This window comes from Ovis aries, chromosome 1 (assembly GCF_016772045.2).
Source record: "Ovis aries strain OAR_USU_Benz2616 breed Rambouillet chromosome 1, ARS-UI_Ramb_v3.0, whole genome shotgun sequence".
Lineage (NCBI taxonomy): Eukaryota > Metazoa > Chordata > Mammalia > Artiodactyla > Bovidae > Ovis > Ovis aries.
Window position 1 is genome coordinate 71133884 of NC_056054.1, and position 20461 is coordinate 71154344.

At 44.7% G+C, this 20461-nt stretch overlaps 1 protein-coding gene across 3 annotated transcripts in view; it reads right to left on the reverse strand.

Annotated features, from left to right (window-relative positions):
* The window catches only part of ABCA4 (ATP binding cassette subfamily A member 4), a 147058-nt gene that overhangs the window by 17809 nt on the left and 108788 nt on the right, over positions 1–20461 (reverse strand). For all 3 annotated transcript variants that reach the window (XM_060400859.1, XM_060400857.1, XM_027973917.3), the window contains 8 exons: positions 18375–18469; positions 16869–16901; positions 12881–12986; positions 12672–12746; positions 12247–12416; positions 10180–10357; positions 3682–3797; positions 2495–2642 (listed from right to left, as the gene is read on the reverse strand). In XM_060400859.1, the coding sequence (XP_060256842.1) occupies positions 2495–2642; positions 3682–3797; positions 10180–10357; positions 12247–12416; positions 12672–12746; positions 12881–12986; positions 16869–16901; positions 18375–18469 (921 nt within the window). The remainder of the gene's footprint in view (positions 1–2494; positions 2643–3681; positions 3798–10179; positions 10358–12246; positions 12417–12671; positions 12747–12880; positions 12987–16868; positions 16902–18374; positions 18470–20461) is intronic.

Sequence of the window (20461 nt, forward strand, 5' to 3'; positions counted from 1 at the left end):
GTTTTCTGCACTAGTCACTGGTGCCCAGAGAGCAGGAACTGGGTCCAAATTATTTTGGTGTCCTTCCTAAACACCTGACGCCTGATTAGCTCACTGTAGGGACTTCATTGTTTATTAAGTGGGTTAATAAAACACTACTTATTCCAAGCCAGGTTTGAATTGAATTCCTCTATCAAGGTCCTGCTGACCCACTCTGGTCTGTGGTGCTTTATCAGTCTTGCTCCTTTGATGTTCTGTCACTGCTGTCTCATGGAAGGTTATGAACCTCCATTTATATCAGTTCCTAATTTGGTGTGCAGATCATTTCCTCACCGGAAGGGAGTTCCTGGGGCCACAGTGGTTTATATTGGCACATTCATCACACGGTGCTCTCCTAGTGGATGTCTCTGTGACCTGAGGAGCCTCCTGTGGGATTCTGGGGATTTCTGCAGCATCCATCTATTCCACAATTTAGGGGGAAGCAATCAGCTTTTTTTATGCAGGAGAGGGGTACACACTCAGTAATTGTTGGCTAAATGAGTGCAGCCGGCAGGAGTGGGATGTTTTGAGTTTAAGGCTCAAATTCAGAAAACGAAGATCATGGCATCTGGTCCCATCACTTCATGGGAAATAGATGGGAAACAGTGGAAACAGTGTCAGACTTTATCTTTTTGGGCTCCAAAATCACTACAGATGGTGACTGCAGCCGTGAAATTAAAAGATGCTTACTCCTTGGAAGAAAAGTTATGACCAACCTAGATAGCACATTGAAAAGCAGAGACATTACTTTGCCAACAAAGGTCTGTTTAGTCAAGGCTATGGTTTTTCCAGTGGTCATGCACGGATGTGAGAGTTGGACTATGAAGAAAGCTGAGTGCCGAAGAATTGATGCTTTTGAACTGCGGTGTTGGAGAAGACTCTTGAGAGTCCCTTGGACTGCAAGGAGATCCAACCAGTCCATTCTGAAGGAGATCAGCCCTGGGATTTCTTTGGAAGGACTGATGCTAAAGCTGAAACTCCAGTACTTTGGCCATCTCATGCGAAGAGTTGACTTATTGGAAAAGACTCTGATGTGGGGAGGGATTGAGGGCAGGAGGAGAAGGGGAGGACAGAGGATGAGATGGCTGGATGGCATCACTGACTCGATGGACGTGAGTGTGAGTAAACTCCAGGAGATGGTGATGGACAGGGAGGCCTGGCGTGCTGCGATTCATGGGGTTGCAAAGAGTCGGACATGACTGAGCAACTGAACTGAACTGAAGCTTTTATTTTGAAGTAACACACTCTATTAAGATGTGGAGAGTTGTGAGCCTGTGACAGAAGCAACTCTAAAGAGCAGCATATTCAGTCTTCCAGAATGCTCCAGTCATTAGTGGAGTCTGTTCTCATCCACCTCCTTTCTGGGGTCTGACTGTGATGTGGTACATTTCTTATTAGTCATGGGACAGCTGGGGTTTTGCTTCTTGCTTAGTGGCTACAGAAAGCCTGATGAGGTCAGGGAAAGAGTTGCTCTCAGGAAGCCATGTGACTGGGTGGTTAATGCAAGTTTGCCTTGGGTCCTCCCAGCAAGGCCTGGAGGCAGGCGTGGGGAGAGGGGCCACAGGACAGGTGTGCAGACGTGCTGGCTGGTGCCCACCCTCTCAACTGCAAAGACCTTCCGAGAGAGAGAAGGGCAAGAGAGGTGCTGGGGACACAGGCACACGGAAGAGCCCACTGATCCTCGGGAATGTTTCCAGGACAGCCAGGGCTCAGACACAGAGGACCGGGGGAGCAAGTGCAGAGCAAAGACAGCCCCGGGGCACTGCCACTGGTTTAGTGTTCATTCTGCCAGGTCTTGCCGGGCAAGGAGCAGTCTGGGGGTGTGCGTGTGACAAGCGCACTGCACAGCTCATAGAAGTGGGTCATTCAGCGCTACAAATTCCTAACCCTAATCTCAGGATTAAGCTTCATATTATTCTGTTACAATATGCATATGAAACTGGGAGAAAGGTCATATATGCATTTGTTTATATGTCAGCATACTGAACACCCATGCACGCACTCCAGAATACATAAGAAATTCAAACCAAACGTTGCCTCTGGAGAATGGAACTAGGCAAGTGGGAAACAGGAATAAGGAGGAGACTTTTCATGTATGCCTTTCTGTTCTTTTTAAATTCTGAAATGACAGGAATGTGTTACCTTGTGTATATGTGTGTGTAAAACCTAAGACCCAAAGTCCCCAAGGATAATTTCTTGAAGAAGTAAGATCTAAAAGCTTAGAATTATGAAAGGGCTTTTATAAACTGCAGAAAGGGTCCAGAAAACCATGACATTCAGAGCATATGAATGAACAAGGAGCTTAAAGCAACAGAGAAAGGAAGGGAAGAGGGAGGGACAAAGGAAAGGAAGCAGCAACATTCATCTACACGCTAAGAACTGACAGACGCAGAGTTTGCCCCTGGCTCTGCTTGACCTTCACACACTCTCCAGTGTCCTAATAACTAGCCGGAGAAGCCAAGAAAGGCACACTTACCCTGTTATTCTCAAATAGTTCCAGGACAAAAGTGATGGCACTGCTGTTGATGCCAATGAACAGATTAGCACAAGATAAGGCCACATAGGCAGTGCTGGGGATATCGAACAGGAAGGATGCCGGGTACATCATGGGAATGATTGCCCACCTGTGTGAAATGACACAATTCAGTTGATGGCGTTCCAATTTCCACCCCACCTGCTGTGCCCCTAGGTATAATTCATCCCCCTCTCACACGGGGTGGTATGTTTGAACTGATGAAGAGTCCAGGGGAACCAAAGAGATACTGCCTTCCTTGGTTTTTGCTCTTCATCTTTGAATGGAGACAAACAATGCCTTTCCTGACCACCTCGTGGAGTTTTTGTGAGGAGTAATGAGATAGGAGCTGTGAATGTGCCTTGTAGATTATAAAGCCTTACACAATATATAGGAGCATTCTCTACCCTGCAACACTTTCCATTCTAGTCTGGATCAGCAAAGCTGGGCTGAGATTCCAACAGGCTAATATTCATAGCTCACTGGAGCTGATATGTCATATTCACACTAGTTCCTGAATTCTCTAAGAGATGAATAGAGGCCATTACTCTGGGAAGACACTGCTGGCCCCTGTAGGAAGGGCCAGGTATCCTGATCTCCATTTTGCAGATGGGGAAACTCAGGCCCCAGTGAGGTGAATTACTTGTCTACAGTTTATATGTATAGTAAGTGGTGGGCTTAGATATAAAGTTGTATGCTCTGTAATTCTATTGGATTTAATCCTTGCGTTATTTTCTGGTCCTGACCCAGGAATGACTTTTCAGCTGTAGTCTTCTATGTTACAAATAACTTTTGGCTTGGTATAGGAGACACTGAGATGGACAGATTTGCCACAGATGAATGAGTCAGAGCTGAGTGAGGAACTGGGCAGTGATGGATTCTCAGACTTTGGTCAGGCCATAGTTTGAGTGGAGGAAGATTAAGATTCAAACCATATGGGGCGTCTCCATTGTTCCTGAGTGCACTGGGCTGCAGGAACAGCTCCATGCATGGAGTCAGAAACAGAAGCCAGCCAGATTCCTGGTCAGCAGCCGCAGACCCCGCCAGGAACTAGAAGCTGATCTCGACACTGGAAACCCAGGTTTTCTGTCAGAAGAGCAAGCTCCTCCCCTGGCTTCCCTTCCCATTAGCTAATGGCCCACACAACTTACCCATATAGCATAAGCAGTGCAACAAGGGCTGGAAGGTTGTCTGAAGAAGTGTAGGCTTTCTTCTGAAACCCGATGAAGATGCCCACCACCAGCGCAGCGGTTACAGTGTAATTCATCTTGAAGAGAGAAGAGAGGAGCAAGGTCCTTAATCTCTGCACCTCTGTTTCTCATTCAGTAAGACACGGGCTGGGCCAGGCTCCTCCAGTACTTACAGTTTGGGATTCTGATTCCATTTGTATTAACAGTTCTTGGCTAGCAAATGTATGTAAAGGTGTCCTTCGTCCTCCTACCCTGCTTCACCCCCACCTCCCTACAAAGGGAACCTTCAGTTGTATCTTTTGGAACAATGAATTATAAAATTCCACTTGATTTCTCCTCTTTCTAATCAGTCTCAAAGTCCCGTTGATTCTACTTTCTAAGCATGTCTCCAGAATTCAGGAAAAATTTAAACTATAATCCTTGGTCTTACATCACTCCCTCCCCTCTCTTCTTAACAGAATTCAGTCCATCAGGCTGGACAGGGAAAGGTGGGAAGCCATGGTAAGGACAGGGGAGGAGTCAGAATGGTCCCAAGTAGAATGAGAACCTAAGAAGGACATCCATGGAGGTGACTTGGTACGGGGTGCTGGAGCCCCAGGCGGGGTCAGGATGGTGTCCTTACAGGGGCTGATCTGGTGTGCGATATCAGAGCCAGAGCAGAATGGAGAGGGCCTGCACAAGAAGGCGGGTGGCTGGAGGAGGGAGAGGAGGGTGTCCACACAGTGGGGAGGACGAAGGCAGCGATGGGGAACTTACTACATACAGGTGTGTTGCTCAGGCAGGTAAATGAGTCAGGGGCAATAGCAACCAGTTTTTCACGTTTGGAAAAGGGAGCTACAAATATGGAAAGACAGAAACCAGAGTGAACCTGTAGTGCTGGATTGGAACTAGTGGTGTTTTTTAGTGAATGTTTTGTTCAGTTTTGTTGGATTCCCAGGTCCCTCAGTGGTAAAGAATCCTCCTGCCAATGGTGGAGGCAGGTTCAATCCCTGGGTTGGGAAGATCCACTGGAGAAGGAAATGGCACCCTACTCCAGTATTCTTTCCAGGGAAATCCCATGAACAGAGGACTCTGGCAGGCTATGGTCCGTAGGGTTGCAGAAGAGTTGGACCCAACTTAGTGACTGAATAGCAATAACAACAATTGTTCAGTTTAGTTCAGCATATAGATGAAGTCTAGATGTACTTGTGTGCATGTCTATGTATATACACGCGCATCTCACCTAGATCTCACATCTCACACGCGCATCTTGTCTCCACTGTGAAGGCCTGGGACCATTGATACCCCGGGGGCAAGGAATATATTCACCACCAAGACCTCAGTTTTGAAGGACATTTTCCACTGGAAGGAACCAGAACTCCTTGGGGAGATGACTGACTCCAGGGTAGGACTGGGCAGAGAACTTGGATGAATTCAAGGAACATGTGGACACAAGTCAAAAGGGCATGGGAGCTGGCTTAGAGGACGTCCCACTGGCCAAACTGGGGAAAATCTGAGCACCAAAATCAGTAAGAATGGTATCAGACTGTAATCTGGATTAACACAGGAACCATGACTCCATAAAAGCATAAATAAACATATGAATAAATGGAAAGTTTGATTTAAAAAACCAGGATATTTACACAACTTCAAAGTTGTTGTTTAGTCACTGAGTCATGTCCTGGGGAAGGAGGTGTCTGTGTATGGTTGATGTCCACGTTCCAGAAACAGACTTGAAGAAAGTGACCTCTCAGCTGCCTTGCAGATCTTTTTTTCTTTGAGGTAAAGCAATCTCTTGAGTATTATTACAGTTTTACTTTTGTGCTGGATGAAATTTAAAAGATTACTTTGTTGTTGGGGAACTTACTCTGTTTCAGTAGGACTCCGTGAAGCTAGAAAACTTTAAAAATTGTGTTTTCTTTAGTGGAAGTTTTAAATTTCTAAATAACTCCTCTCATCATATTGTGAAGGCCATCTAAAAATATCATTGATATCCCAATATTTAGTAAAATATTTAGAAAAATATTTAGTAACCTGGAAAATCGATATCGAATTAGAACTTACTTAATTCTTTAATTTAATGGTAACTTAGGTTTCAAACTCTGGAAAGACAAGGGACATGTAGAAATAATTTTCAAATGCCTGTTGCTGCTGTTTACTCACTCAGTCATGTCCCACTCTTTTGTGACCCCACGGACTTCAGCCCATCAGACTCTTCTGTGTGTGTGGATGTGTGTGGGTGTGTGTGTGTGCGCGTGTGCTCAGTGGTGTCCAACTCTTTGTGAGACCATGGACTGTAGCCCACTAGGCTTCTCTGTCCATAGGATATCCTAGGCAAGAATACTGGAGTGGGTTGCCATTTCCTTTTCTAAGGGATCTTCCTGACCCAGAGATAGAACCCATGTCTCCTGCACTGGCAGAGCCACCAGGGAAGCCCTAGCTTCAAAGCACCTCTCTCCAAATCCTGATTAATTATAAGGGAAAAAGAGTAACTTTACAGTGAACAAGCTCAGCAGACACCATCTTAATCAAGTGACAAAAGTGATCATCAGTAATAGGACAAATTGAAGTTAGAAGCTACCTGATAGGATGTAGTGAGCAGGATAGAGCATCCACTCATGAAACTGCTGCTATGACCTGAATCCAATCATGAGGCAACATTAGGCAAACCCCAGCTGATGGACATTGTGCAAAATAACTGGTCTATGATCTTCAAAAGTGTCAAGTCGTGACTGTCAAGGAAAGAGAGAGGATCCATCCCAGGCTGACAGAGACTGAAGGGACAGGGCAACGAAATGCAGTGTGTGTGTGTGTGCGCGTGTGTGTGTCTTATGAGGAAGTTACTCTCAAATGGCTCAGAAAAAAGTTTCAAACTGTATTTTCACTGTTTTTATAACTTTGCGGTTATTTCAAAATTTAAAAGAAAAGAAAAACAGATGATATATTAAAAATAAGAACTTAAAGCATCACATATGTGCTGAGTGAATGATATAAACAACGTGTTTGTTCATTTATTCAACAATGACCTCCAGGCCAGTGTTATCTTTTTACCATTGGCCAACGAGGGTGCTTAGTTCCAACAATATAGCTCCTTGAATTGATTCCAGGCCATTCTTAAAATTCTAGAGCATCAGGAAGCCTGTTGGCATTGTAGTCACCATTTCCAAGCTCTTCATTAGACTGCCAAGTGTCTACTTTGCTAGAATCATCTCCCACTCAGACACTCACTTTGTCTTTCTGTCCACAAATTTCTCCTTAGGCTCAGAGATCTCTGTCTATAGCCAGGCACATGTGTGGGTCAGCATCAGCTGTAAATTCTATTCCTTGTCTTTTTTTTAAAAAAAAAAATAGGATGCAGAACCAGAACTTTAATAGCTTTTCAGTGCAGGAGAGCCTAGCTTCTCTCATGTTTAAAGCACAGGCCAATATGAGTGACTACAAGTGATGTTCTTGTTCAAAGGGAGGCTTATTGTCTCTGACCTCCTCCCCATGTGTTCATAAGTGTTTCCTCAGGTAGACAGAAGCTAGAGAAAAGATTAGTTGCTACTGGTGATTTCTGGTTTTATATCGTTAAATGATGGCTGCTTAGTAAGTTGAGTAAGAGAGAAGAGATCATGTCTTCATAAACCCTAAATCTGTCATCATTATTAAAAATCATAGTGGAAAAAGTTGTATTGGTCTCCATCATGATATATTCTATCTTTGCATGAAGTGGAAGATTAACATCTTCATGTTAGTCTTAGAATGTTGAGATAAAACAAAGTATCTTGGTCCCAAGATGCCTGGAATAGACAGGAATTGGTGTCAAACAACTCCCACATTATAACCAGACCTTTGCTGTCAAGTCATTTGGACCCTGTGACCTGTAGTAAAGTAGCCCATCCTGACCTCTTTCTTCCCCCACCAATTCTGATTCTGAGGTAGTAGTCTGCTTCTGATTTGATATATAGCTTTTTTTTCATGTTCTCTGAAGTGGTAGCTCATCTAATATAATGAAGATCTGGTTGGGAAATCAAAGTAAGGCCCCTGGATAGGGTTTCTAGATTTAGCAAATAAAAATGTTGAACATGCAATTAAACTTGTATTTCAGGTCAAAAACTGATAAATTTTTTGGGTAAGAATGCAGTATTTGAGGGGGACTTAGGATAAACTCCTACAAATAGCTGCGAAAAGAAGAGAAGCGAAAAGCAAAGGAGAAAAGGACAGATATAAGCATCTGAATGCAGAGTTCCAAAGAATAGCAAGGAGAGATAAAAGAGCCTTCCTCAGTGATCAGTGCAAGGAAAGAGAGGAAAACAACAGAATGGGAAAGACTAGAGATCTCTTCAAGAAACTTAGAGACACCAAGGGAACATTTCATGCAAAGATGGGCTTGATAAAGGACAGAAATGGTATGGACCGAACAGAAGCAGAAGATATTAAGAAAAGTGGCAAGAATACACAAAAGAACTATACAAAAAAGATCTTCATGACCCAGATAATCACGATGGTGTGATCACTCACCTAGAGCCAGACATCTTGCAATGTAAAGTCAAGTGGGCCTTAGGAAGCATCACTACGAACAAAGCTAGTGGAGGGGATGGAATTCTAGCTGAGCTGTTTCCAATCCTAAAAGATGATGCTGTTGAAGTGCTGCACTCAATATGCCAGCAAATTTGGAAGACTCAGCAGTGGCCACAGGACTGGAAAAGGTCTGTTTTCATTCCAATCCCTAAGAAAGGCAATGCCAAAGAATGCTCAAACTACCGCACAATTGCACTCATCTCACACGCTAGTAAAGTAATGTTCAAAATTCTCCAAGCCAGGCTTCAGCAATACATGAACCGTGAACTTCCGGATGTTCAAGCTGGTTTTAGAAAAGGCAGAGGAACCAGAGATCAAATTGCCAACATCCGTTCGATGGTCGAACAAGCAAGAGTTCCAGAAAAACATCTATTTCTGCTTTATTGACTATGCCAAAGCCTTTGACTGTGTGGATCATAATAAACTGTGGAAAATTCTGAAAGAGATGGGAATACCAGACCACTTGACCAGCCTCTTGAGAAACCTGTATGCAGGTCAGGAAGCAACAGTTAGAATTGGACATGGAACAACAGACTGGTTCCAAATAGGAAAAGGAGTCCGTCAAGGCTGTATATTGTCACCCTGCTTATTTCACTTATATGCAGAGTACATCATGAGAAACGCTGGGCTGGAAGAAGCACAAGCTGGAATCAAGATTGCCGGGAGAAATATCAATAACCTCAGATATGCAGATGACACCACCCTTATGGCAGAGAGTGAAGAGGAACAAAAAAGCCTCTTGATGAAAGTGAAAGAGGAGAGTGAAAAAGTTGGCTTAAAGTTCAACATTCAGAAAACTAAGATCATGGCTTCTGGTCCCATCACTTCATGGGAAATAGATGGGGAAACAGTGGAAACAGTGTCAGACTTTATTTTGGGGGCTCCAAAATCACTGCAGACAGTGACTGCAGCCGTGAAATTAAAAGACGCTTACTCCTTGGAAGAAAAGTTATGACCAACCTAGATAGCATATTCGAAAGCAGAGACATTACTTTGCCAACTAAGGTCCGCCTAGTCAAGGCTATGGTGTTTCCAGTAGTCATGTATGGATGTGAGAGTTGGACTATAAAGAAAGCTGAGCGCCGAAGAATTGCTGCTTTTGAACTGTGGTGTTGGAGAAGACTCTTGAGAGTCCCTTGGACTGCAAGGAGATCCAACCAGTCCATCCTAAAGGTGATCAGTCCTGGGTGTTCACTGAAAGGACTGATGCTGAAGCTGAAACTCCAATACTTTGGTCACCTCATGCAAAGAGTTGACTCATTGGAAAAGACCCAAGGCTGGGAGGGATTGGGGGCAGGAGAAGAAGGGGATGACAGAGGATGAGATGGCTGGATGGTATCACTGACTCGATGGACGTGAGTTTGAGTGAACTCCGGGAGTTGGTGATGGACAGGGAGGCCTGGCGTGCTGCGATTCATGGGGTCGCAAAGAGTCACACACAACTGAGCGACTGAACTGAACTGAACTAGGATAAACTATACCTAAAATTATTCATTGTTTTATCTGAAATTTAAATTTAACTGGATATCCTATGTTTATGGTGACTCGACCACAGGGGCGGTTCCATTTTACCCACTTTGAGGGTGGGGTGAGATTTAAGAAGAGCATGCAGGGTGAAGGACCTCTTTAGATTACCTCTTCAGCTCCAGATGATTCCCAGGAAGGCCAGCCTCAGGCCTGCCAAGCAGTGATGTTTCTGATGGGTCAGAAGGCCCCTTGTGCAGAACGTGTAGAGCACTCCCCACCGCAGTTGCTGAGCTGCCCCCTGCGTCCTTCCCCAGCTTGGGCCCTGGGCGTGGCACCTTCTGTCAGCCCTGGCCATATGAGAGCCCCATCCTGCTGTACTCCTTCAGTCTTAACAGATACAAACGCCTTGGGCCCAGGGTGGCGAGAGCAGGTCCATGACCTGATACTTACGATGTCCCAGAGGAAGTTGGTCAGCCAGTAGGTGGTGGGGCTCACTCCACTGACAAACTGGAGGTGCTTGGCCTTGTTCACCCTCTCCTGGATCAAATAAAGGACAAAGCTGGCAGGGACGAAGGACATGGCAAAAATCACGCAGATGGCTACTACAGCGTCCACCGAAGTGGTCAGTCTGCAGAAGGACGAGAGACACGGGGAGAGAGAGGCAGGTGAAGGAGGAGGAGCAGAAGCAGAAGGACAAGATCAGGCTCTGGAAAGTCCTTGCCCCACCCCAGGGAACAGCCTCCAGAACCCCCTTGCTTAACCTGAAGCTTGTCATCCCACTCGACTGTCCAAATCAAACTGGGTCAAGGTGAAGGTGGAGATTTGTGTGTTTCCTCTTCCAGGCTGATGTTGAATGTTAAGGTTATGTAATATATAACCAATGTATGTAATATCATACACTGTTCCCTGTTAATATGAAAGTCTAGATACATTTTCTTTATATTACATTTTCTAATTATTTGTTGGTTGTGTATAGGAATGGATTTTTACCTCAAAAATATCATGCACTATAATGCTTTTATTAGTTCTAATAATTTGTCTGTAGATACTCTTGAATTTTCAGGTAAATAAATACATGGTTTGTGAAAAGAAATACATTTTTAAAGGCAATGAATTATTAAATCACGCATTTAAGAAACACATCAGAACACAGAGAAATGTAAGTTTAAGTGAGAAAGGAACAGGCTGGTTATGCAGGCACTTGGCAATATTCACTCTTTCCTGGATCAGATAGAAAGCATCTGCCTGATGGGGCAAGTTTGTGCTGAAATCTAACCCAGCCTTCACATACAAGCCATGAACTCTGGTGTGGGCCAGCGCCCACCTTGACAAAGGAACACGTGTTCACACTATGTCGCTTCAGTCATGTCCAACCCTTTGCGACCCTGTGAACTGTAGCCCGCCAGGCTCCTCTGTTCATGAAATTCTCCAGGCAAGAATACTGGAGTAGGTGGGCATGCTCTCCTCCAGGGGATCTTCCCGACCCAGGGATTGAACCCATGTCTCTTTACATCTTCTGTCTTACAGGTGGGTTCTTTACCACCAGCACCACCTGAAGTACCTTTCACTAATTCCCACGAAAGCACTATATGTGCTGGTCGACGCCCCTGTTAAAATGACAGATAGCTTGATCCACACACATAGTAAGATTAGAACAAATGATCAGAGGGAACACCAAAAAATACTTAGAGGAAATACCCTAAATTGTTGGGTTATAGAAGCTTAGTTCTTAAAACTCTCTTCTATAAACCTTATTTAGTGAACATATACTATTTTATATACTGACCCTATAATCACAAGACTCCTATCTCATATTTCATATTCAAAAGGCTTGGCAGAAAGTAGAGAAACTTAGGTTAAGTGGGAATGGACACAGACTATTTTTCCTCAGTCTAGGGCCTCAGTGGGTGTCCCAAGAAAGGCCCCTAGGGCTTCAGATCCAAGTTTAGCCATATTCTTGGGCATGGTCAGTGCACTTGGAGTATACAGGGCCCCCTTACTGCCTTCCAGAAGGAGTTTGTACTAACAAAGGCATTCTCACCAAATATAGACCTTTGATAAGGCAAACATGCTACAAATTGCAAACGTTTTTCCTGCTTGAGGCTGAGCCTATGCTTTAGGAACGTAGGGATATGTTGACAGGTCCAAAGCCTGACCGTCTGGGGGAAATTACCGGAATCTAAGATAATTACTGCTAGGGCGATGAAAGATTTACTGAACTTCCCAGTTACTGGCAGTCATTTTGGATAATGGAAAGGAGACGATTTGTGTACGTTCCAGGAGCAATATGTTACCAAAAGCAAAAAGGGAATGGAACCAGACATATGCTTACTTTCCAAATAAGTGAGGAGAAAGAATGGCCAAGCTGTTTGGCACAAGGAATCTTATGTTTCTGTGCACCTGATTAAACAAGCTGGCCATCCAGTCTGACAGCTCCTGCTAGTGAAAAGCCTCTTGAAGTGTTCAGAGTGGAGAAGGTGACAAGAACTCTGTGAGGCAGGGGGCACGGTGGCTTACACTGTGATCTCAGAGAGCTGCTCCTTGGTCAGGTTCAAGGGCTGGCTTATGATGGTGATGCCATACTCCTCGGGGTTCTTGTCCTTGTGCAGGCTAGCCCGTAAGATGGCGTTGTGAGCCACGTTGAGGAAGCTGACCAGAGCATGCCAACCCTTGTTGTTAAACCACACCTAGAGGACAGAAAGGCAGCTTCCTTAGGCTCTGCTCCACAGGACACTCTGCACGAACAGCAGCTGTTTAAAGAAAAAAATGAGCTGCAAGAAAACAATGGGAGCAGGAGGAAGGTTTTGGCAGCTGGGAGACATTTCATGCCAGATTCCAACAGGAGGAGGAGTGGAATTTAATTAAGCTGGGAAAATAAAAATAAAACAGCCACCAGCTCACGTGAGTTTTTAGCTCTAGGGCAGATCATGCAGGGCCAATACCTTAATGTTGTCTTCAGTTTCTAGTTGTTTAAGGAAAGCAGGCATTTCTTTAGCGGCCTCTCTGGTCATAGGGCCCTAGAAAGCCATAAAAAACAAACAAGAGGGTTTTTCCCACTCCCCCTCACCACCTCTTCTTAGCACTCATGATCATTTCTATTTCATAGATGACCAGTTGAAAGTCCCACCAAATCTCCAGTCTGTTTACATACCCCGCTCACATTCATTAACTGGCCAAGGTCACTTAAAAATCCGACAAGTGCTTCTCCAGTGATGGGGGGAGCTGGGAGCTTTCCTCCAATAGAAATTCCTCCATACCTGAGAAGGGAACAAGAAGTCCTCAGCTCTGTGTCATGAGCCATGTGACCGTGTGTGTACCTCATGGCTATCATAGCTCTCAGTTTCTGTAGGAAAAGATGTATTTTTGCAGGAATTGTCTGGACTAGTGGGAAACATGGTTTCACTTTACAAACCAACTTTTCACAGCTTCTTCCTTATCTCCAGGGTGCAGTCCTGACTCCTTCTGAGCTTGGTGTCTGCCAACCTCTCCTACTTCACCCTCCTTATGCCTGACCTCCAGTGGCCTATTCCTGGCATCTAGTCACGCCACAAGCTCCAAGTGGTCTCTTTGCCTTTGCAGGGCTGCTAGTTTCTCTGGGTGCCTCTCCAACTCATCTGTCCTGTGTTATCTTCTCTTTGAGGTCTTCCCTGACTTTCCCCCACCCCTACCAGTGGTTCCTCTCCTCTGCCGCTTCCATACTCTGCAGGTACTTCTAGTGTGCAGGACTCACCATCACTGAACCTGGCCCAGTCTGCCATTCTCTCTTTGTGCCTCTCACCCATCCCTGCCTTGGGGAGTCCCTCCCCTCTCCCTGCGTTGCCTCCTATCTGGTCTTCATCTGCGATCCTAGCCTTGGTCTCTCCCTGTCTAACACATCCTCCACACTGGTGCCCTAACACTGGCCTGGGCGTGTCACTCTCTGGCTTAAAACTCTTCAATGGTAGCATAAAAGCCAAACATCTCAACAAACAAAATTAACTTATTGAGTAGGGGAGGTGGAGGAGGAGAACTTTATTTCTCAGAGACTCAACTTGTCCTCCCCACCTCCCTACCTTTCTGCTTCAGTTGAGGCCCCTCACTACTTTCTAGCGAATGACTCTAAAAGCTGAATTTTACTTTCATGGCCTAGAGCCTGCCCAGGAAATCAAGTCAACATCAGCTCCACATTAATTCTAGAGGCCCTGTTCCTGAGGGAGCCTAGGGAGGCCAGCTCACTTGTAGACTGTCTCTGGAGGATTCTCAAACCTCAGGAACCACATGAACCTCCTAGATACCTCAGGAACAGGGTGAGTCTGGGGCTGGGCCAAACTCCTTGAGCCTTAAATGGAATGGGCCAAGGAGTGCCAGGGTATAGGGTACTTGTGCTCTTGTTATAAACTGTTATTTGCTTGGAGGTTTTAGAACCTCCAGTGGAAGTGAGAAATAGATTTAAGGGACTATGGACCGAGGTTTGTGACATTGTACAGGAGACAGAGATCAAGACCATCCCCATGGAAAAGAAATGCAAAAATGCAAAATGGCTGTCTGGGGAGGACTTACAAATAGCTGTGAAAAGAATAGAAGCGAAAAGCAAAGGAGAAAAGGAAAGATATAAGCATCTGAATGTAGAGTTACAAAGAATAGCAAGAAGAGATAAGAAAGCCTTCCTCAGCGATCAATGCAAAGAAATAGAGGCAAACAACAGAATGGGAAAGACTAGAGATCTCTTCAAGAAAATTAGAGATACCAAGGGAACATTTCATGCAAAGATGGGCTCGATAAAGGACAGAAATGGTATGGACCTAACTGAAGCAGAAGATATTAAGAAGAGGTGGCAAGAATACACAGAAGAACTGTACCAAAAAGATCTTCACGACCAAGATAATCACGTGGGGCTTCCCTGGTGGCTCAGAGGTTAAAGCATCTGCCTTCAACATGGGAGACCTGGATTCGATCCGTGAGTTGGGAAGATCCCCTGGAGAAGGAAATGGCAACCCACTCCAGTATTCTTGCCTGGAGAATCCTATGGACAGAGGAGCCTGGTGGGCTACAGTCCACGGGTCGCAGAGTCAGACATGACTGAGCGACTTCACTTTCACTTTTTCTTTCACTTTCAGATAATCACGATGGTGTGATCACTCACCTAGAGCCAGACATTCTGGAATGTGAAGTCAAGTGGGCCTTAGGAAGCATCACTACGAACAAAGCTAGTGGAGGGGATGGAATTCCAGTTGAGCTATTTCAAATCCTGAAAGATGATGCTGTGAAAGTGCTGCACTCAATATGCCAGCAAATTTGGAAAACTCAGCAGTGGCCACAGGACTGGAAAAGGTCCGTTTTCATTCCAATCCCAAAGAAAGGCAATGCCAAAGAATGCTCAAACTACCGCACAATTGCACTCATCTCACATGCTAGTAAAGTAATGCTCAAAATTCTCCAAGCCAGGCTTCAGCAATACATGAACCGTGAACTTCCGGATGTTCAAGCTGGTTTTAAAAAAGGCAGAGGAACCAGAGATCAAATTGCCAACATCTGCTGGATCATCGAAAAAGCAAGAAAGTTCCAGAAAAACATCTACTTCTGCTTTATTGACTATGCCAAAGCCTTTGACTGTGTGGATCACAATAAACTGAAAAATTCTGAAAGAGATGGGAATACCAGACCACCTGACCTGCCTCTTGAGAAATCTGTATGCAGGTTAGGAAGCAACAGTTAGAACTGGACATGGAACAACAGACTGGTTCCAAATAGGGAAACGGGTCTGTCAAGGCTGTATATTGTCACCCTGCTTATTTAACTTCTATGCAGAGTACATCATGAGAAACGCTGGGATGGAAGAAACACAAGCTGGAATTAAGATTGCCAGGAGAAATATCAATAACCTCAGATATGCAGATGACACCACCCTTATGGCAGAGAGTGAAGAGGAACTAAAAAGCCTCTTGATGAAAGTGAAAGAGAGAGTGAAAAGGTTGGCTTAAAGCTCAACATTCAGAAAACTAAGATCATTGCATCTGGTCTCATCACTTCATGGGGAATAGATGGGGAAACAGGGGAAACAGTGGAAACAGTGTCAGATTTCATTTTGGGGGGGGCTCCAAAATCACTGCAGATGGTGACTGCAGCCATGAAATTAAAAGACGCTTACTCCTTGGAAGAAAAGTTATGACCAACCTAGATAGCATATTCAAAAGCAGAGACATTACTTTGCCAACAAAGGTCCATCTAGTCTAGGCTATGGTTTTTCCTGTGGTCATGTATGGATGTGAGAGTTGGACTGTGAAGAAGGCTGAGCGCTGAAGAATTGATGCTTTTGAACTGTGGTGTTGGAGAAGACCCTTCAGAGTCCCTTGGACTGGAAAGAGATCCAACCAGTCCATTCTAAAGGAGATCAGCCCTGGGATTTCTTTGGAAGGAATGATGCTAAAGCTGAAACTTTGGCCACCTCATGCGAAGAGTTGACTCATTGGAAAAGACTCTGATGCTGGGAGGGATTGAGGGCAGGAGGAGAAGGGGACGACAGAGGATGAGATGGCTGGATGGCATCCCTGACTCGATGGACGTGAGTCTGAGTGAACTCCAGGAGTTGGTGATGTACAGGGAGGCCTGGCGTACTGCGATTCATGGGGTCGCAAAGAGGTGGACATGACTGATTGATTGAACTGAACTGAACTGAACTGGAGGGAGGAAGTGAGGTGAAGTCACTCAGTCGTGTCTGACTCTTTGCGACCCCATGGAGTGTAGCCTATCAGGCTCCTCTGTCCATGGGATTTTCCAGGCAAGAGTGCTGGAGTGGATTGCCATTTCCTTCTCCAGGGGACCTTCCCAACCCAGGAATCGAACCCAGGTCTCCCGCATCACGGGCAGACGCTTTACCGTCTGAGCCACCAGGGAAGTCTGAGGGAACTGGAGGGAGAGTGCTCCAGAACTCCTCTTCAGGAAGTATCCCCCCTCATTTATGTCCTCTGAGGAGATTCACTGCTGAGCATGTTCTGGGTGCAGGGTGTCTGTAGCCGCATGTCCCTTAAGACATGTCTTATGAATTCCTGGGCCCGTACGGAACAGCTCATCCAGGTGACTTTGAGGTGTGACTTTTTTAATGTGCAGTAATTTAAAATAGATCACTCTGAGATTTTAATTTTTTAAAAATAGTTTCTTACCTCTGTTCATTGACCCAGAATTTGCTCTTCAAACTGAAAGCCGAAACAAATCATACAGTGAATACAACAAATATACAGGAGTGTTAACTTTCTTTCCCAAACGCCCACTGGGCTGTCCCAGTCTTCAGGGGCATTTTTGTATTTCCTGATAGCCCCTCACAGGCCAAGGGCTTAGCCTGAAAAAAAATCTGTGGAGCAAAGACTGATGTTTCCTAACCCTTGCCCTCCCGTCACATCCTGACTGCTGGGCCTTCCTTCTGGCCCTGTTGTAAGGTTATCTGTCAGATGATCTGGACCCAGGAAACAGGACAATGATCCTGGCAGCGTGGAATGAAGGCTACAGCCCTCCCCTCTTGCACCCGGCAAGAGTGAGACTCTCATAATCACCTGCACACTTGGAGAAAGTTCTGAATCACTCCTAGTGCAGAGTTAAGGGACTGACTTCCAGCCAACAAGGGACAAAATTACAAGATCGGAACCAGCTCTAGTCCTCATAGTGCAGGCGCACAAGCTATCTTGGTCACAAAGCACAAAATCCCAAATTTCACATTGCAAATGTGCTCCTGAGAACAAAGGGTGGGATGCAGTCACTGTTTACTGCATTACTGAATAAATTCTATGCACTCTGCTGGTATTTTCGTGCTCAATGGTATTCCTCATTTGCTAACTGCTGGCTTGGCACTCCTTTCTCAGCAGCTGCTTTCACCATCTGCAGTGTGTTGTAGTTAACTGAGTCCATTAATCCTTCGCTTAGGGACTGGGAGGGGAAGCCACTGAAAACATGACTAGAGTTAGACAGTATGTTTTATTTTAAAATTCCAGAGAACATGGGGCTTAGACCAGGGTCCCCTATAACCCTCTCCATAGCATGCTCTTGTCTCACTGTTTGCTGTGATGGGGCTGCTGAAGTTGGTCCATCCTGGATGGAGCTCAATGAGAACAGCTGCAGAGATGAGAGGAGTGCCTGGCATTGGAAAGGGCAGTCATCCCGGGGCTAATTCACAGTTAGAGTACAACAGGTATAGTTAACCTGGACAACCTGCGGGCTCACAAGGACTCTCTCCCACTGTCTCGCTCCTATCTTGGTCTCATTGTTTCCTTTCTCCGTGTCGCTTCTTACTTTTCCTTTTTTAATTGTCTCTTTGTCTTCTCCCTGTCCCCCTTACTCTCCTTCCTCCCTCCAAACTTCACCTCTCTTTTTGAACTACTTAAAATATGAGACTGTATTTTGGAAAGATTCTATACTTTCTTATTTTACTTGTAGTAGTGCATGGGTTAAACTTTGCTTGGCCTAAACAAAACCAAAAACAAATCAAAATTAATCATAAGTTGCATTTGACTGGTATATGCCCCAATTGTCTTTTCTATCAGTTGAGACTTTCAAATTAGGAAAAAGAAAAAATTCCACTGCCCTGATTGTTGAAAAGTCATGAGGAAATTATCTTCTGATCTTAGTTAATATTTTCCCAAGGGAGCCAGGATGAAAAGTACAAAAAAGTATCTTACCTGCTTCGGATAAGAGCAGGATATGTTTTTACCAGGAAGTCGGAGACATTCCTGTCTGTAAGGTCCTGCAGAATTTCAGTGCTGCGTTGTATTCTCTGAAGCAAGGACATATCTGCATTAATTACTTCTGAATTTGAGGTGAAACTACTTGTTCTTTTCCAAAAATCATTTGTAGACTCAACTACCGGGAAGACAGTAAAGGATTGGTGTCTCCCTAGTTCCCCCAGCAATGATGTGAAACTTCCGAGCCCTCTTTTTCCTTTATTCCATTGATGTAGTTCTCACTTCAGAATCCATCTCCAACCCGTCTGCACGTCTCCAGCCCTGCCACATCACCCTAGACCAAGTCTCCACCCAGGCATCACCTGGACGTCTACAGACACTTCCAAACTGGGCTCTGCGTCCACCCTGGCCCTCCACAATCCACTCTCCATTCAGGAGCCAGACTGAGCTCAAAAAAATAATCAATCAGAATATACCATTTGCCTTGCTTACCACACTCCAATGAGCCGCAGGATCAGATCCTACTTCGTTACCAAGGCTGAGTTTACCTGTAGGCACCCCCTTGCTTCCTGACCTCCCCACTTCTGCTTCTCAAATGCATACCTCGCATTCCCTCCCCCTCCCTGGACAACCTCTCAGGGCTAACTTGTCCTCGTTCAAATCTCAGCCCAAAGTTTATTCCTCAGAGAAGTATTTTCTTTTCTTTTTTTTTTTTTTTAAGTACAAAATAATTTATTACAGTATTATATAGGTTGGCATTATTTTACAGTGAATTCTTTTCTCTCAACAATTATGAATCTAAATGAAAAACAATTCTAATTAGAACAGTTTCTCTAAATAAAATCTCTTTTGAATTTTAAGTGGGTTGCCATTTCCTTCTCCATAGAGAAGTATTTTCTGTATCCAGTTACACATGGTAGTATTGTCTTCACAACTTCATGTCTATCTGAAATTTTCTTTCCAGTCTATCTGTTTACTTGTTTTTGTCTGTAGGATAGGATACAAATTCTGTGAGAGCCAGGACTTTTTCTGACTTGTTAGCTGTTCTGTCCCCAGCACCCAGAATAGTATCTGGCATAGAGTTGACACAATAAATTGTGATGTGAATGAAAAAAGTCAAACAGTGCCTTACAATTTACATCACTTTGAAAATTCATCTAGAACTCAAGGTAATCAAAAGATTTTAGAGAATTCAAAAGTGCATGAGTTTGACCACCAGGTGGCACTTTAAATATAAGAATACATAGCATTTAGTTTCCAGTCTGTCATGAACCTGAGGTGTGAAGAGTGCCACCCAGAGGCAGACGTGCATGGTAAGTCGCCTCAGTCATGTCTGACTCTTTGTGATGCTATGGACGGTAATCTGCCAGGCTCCTCTGTCCATAAGGATTCTCCAGGCAGGAATACTGGAGTGGGTTGCTGCGCCCTCCTCCAGGGGATGTTTCTGACCCAGAGATTGAACTCACGTCTCTTATGTCTCCTGCATTGGCAGGTAGGCTCCTCACCAGCTGAGCTATCTGGGACCCCTAAGAAAGTGTAGTTATCTTCAATTTATAAGTGAGGAAATTATCTCCAATTTATTAGAGAGGCCAAGTAACCCGTCCATGGCTCTCTGATGCCAATGATGGTGCTCATCCCACTGCCTCTTGGGGATTTGTTCATTCATTCATTGGCAAATCATGAGAGATGACCATATAGGACCCAGCTCTGTCCTAGTTAGCTTGGAGGCCTGTTATCAACCTTAGACAAAACAAGACTTCTCTGGCCCAGCTCACTGTCTCTGAAACCTCATGGAGAAGCTCATTGTGATACATTATGGCGTTTAGAACTCCATGAGGATGCCACTCAGAGCCAAGATTGCTGATATCCTTGAGAAACATAGATTTCTAACATAGATTGCATGTGTGTGTATGTGTATGCATGTCAATAACACAGCACATGGCAAACTTCTTAATCAAGATTGTTAGCAAGTGTGCTCTTGAATGGACACTACAACATGGTTTATAACAGAGAAAAATTGAAAACCTACATGTTCAGCAATGAGTGAAAGTTGCTCCTTCATGTCCAACTCTTTGCGACTCCAT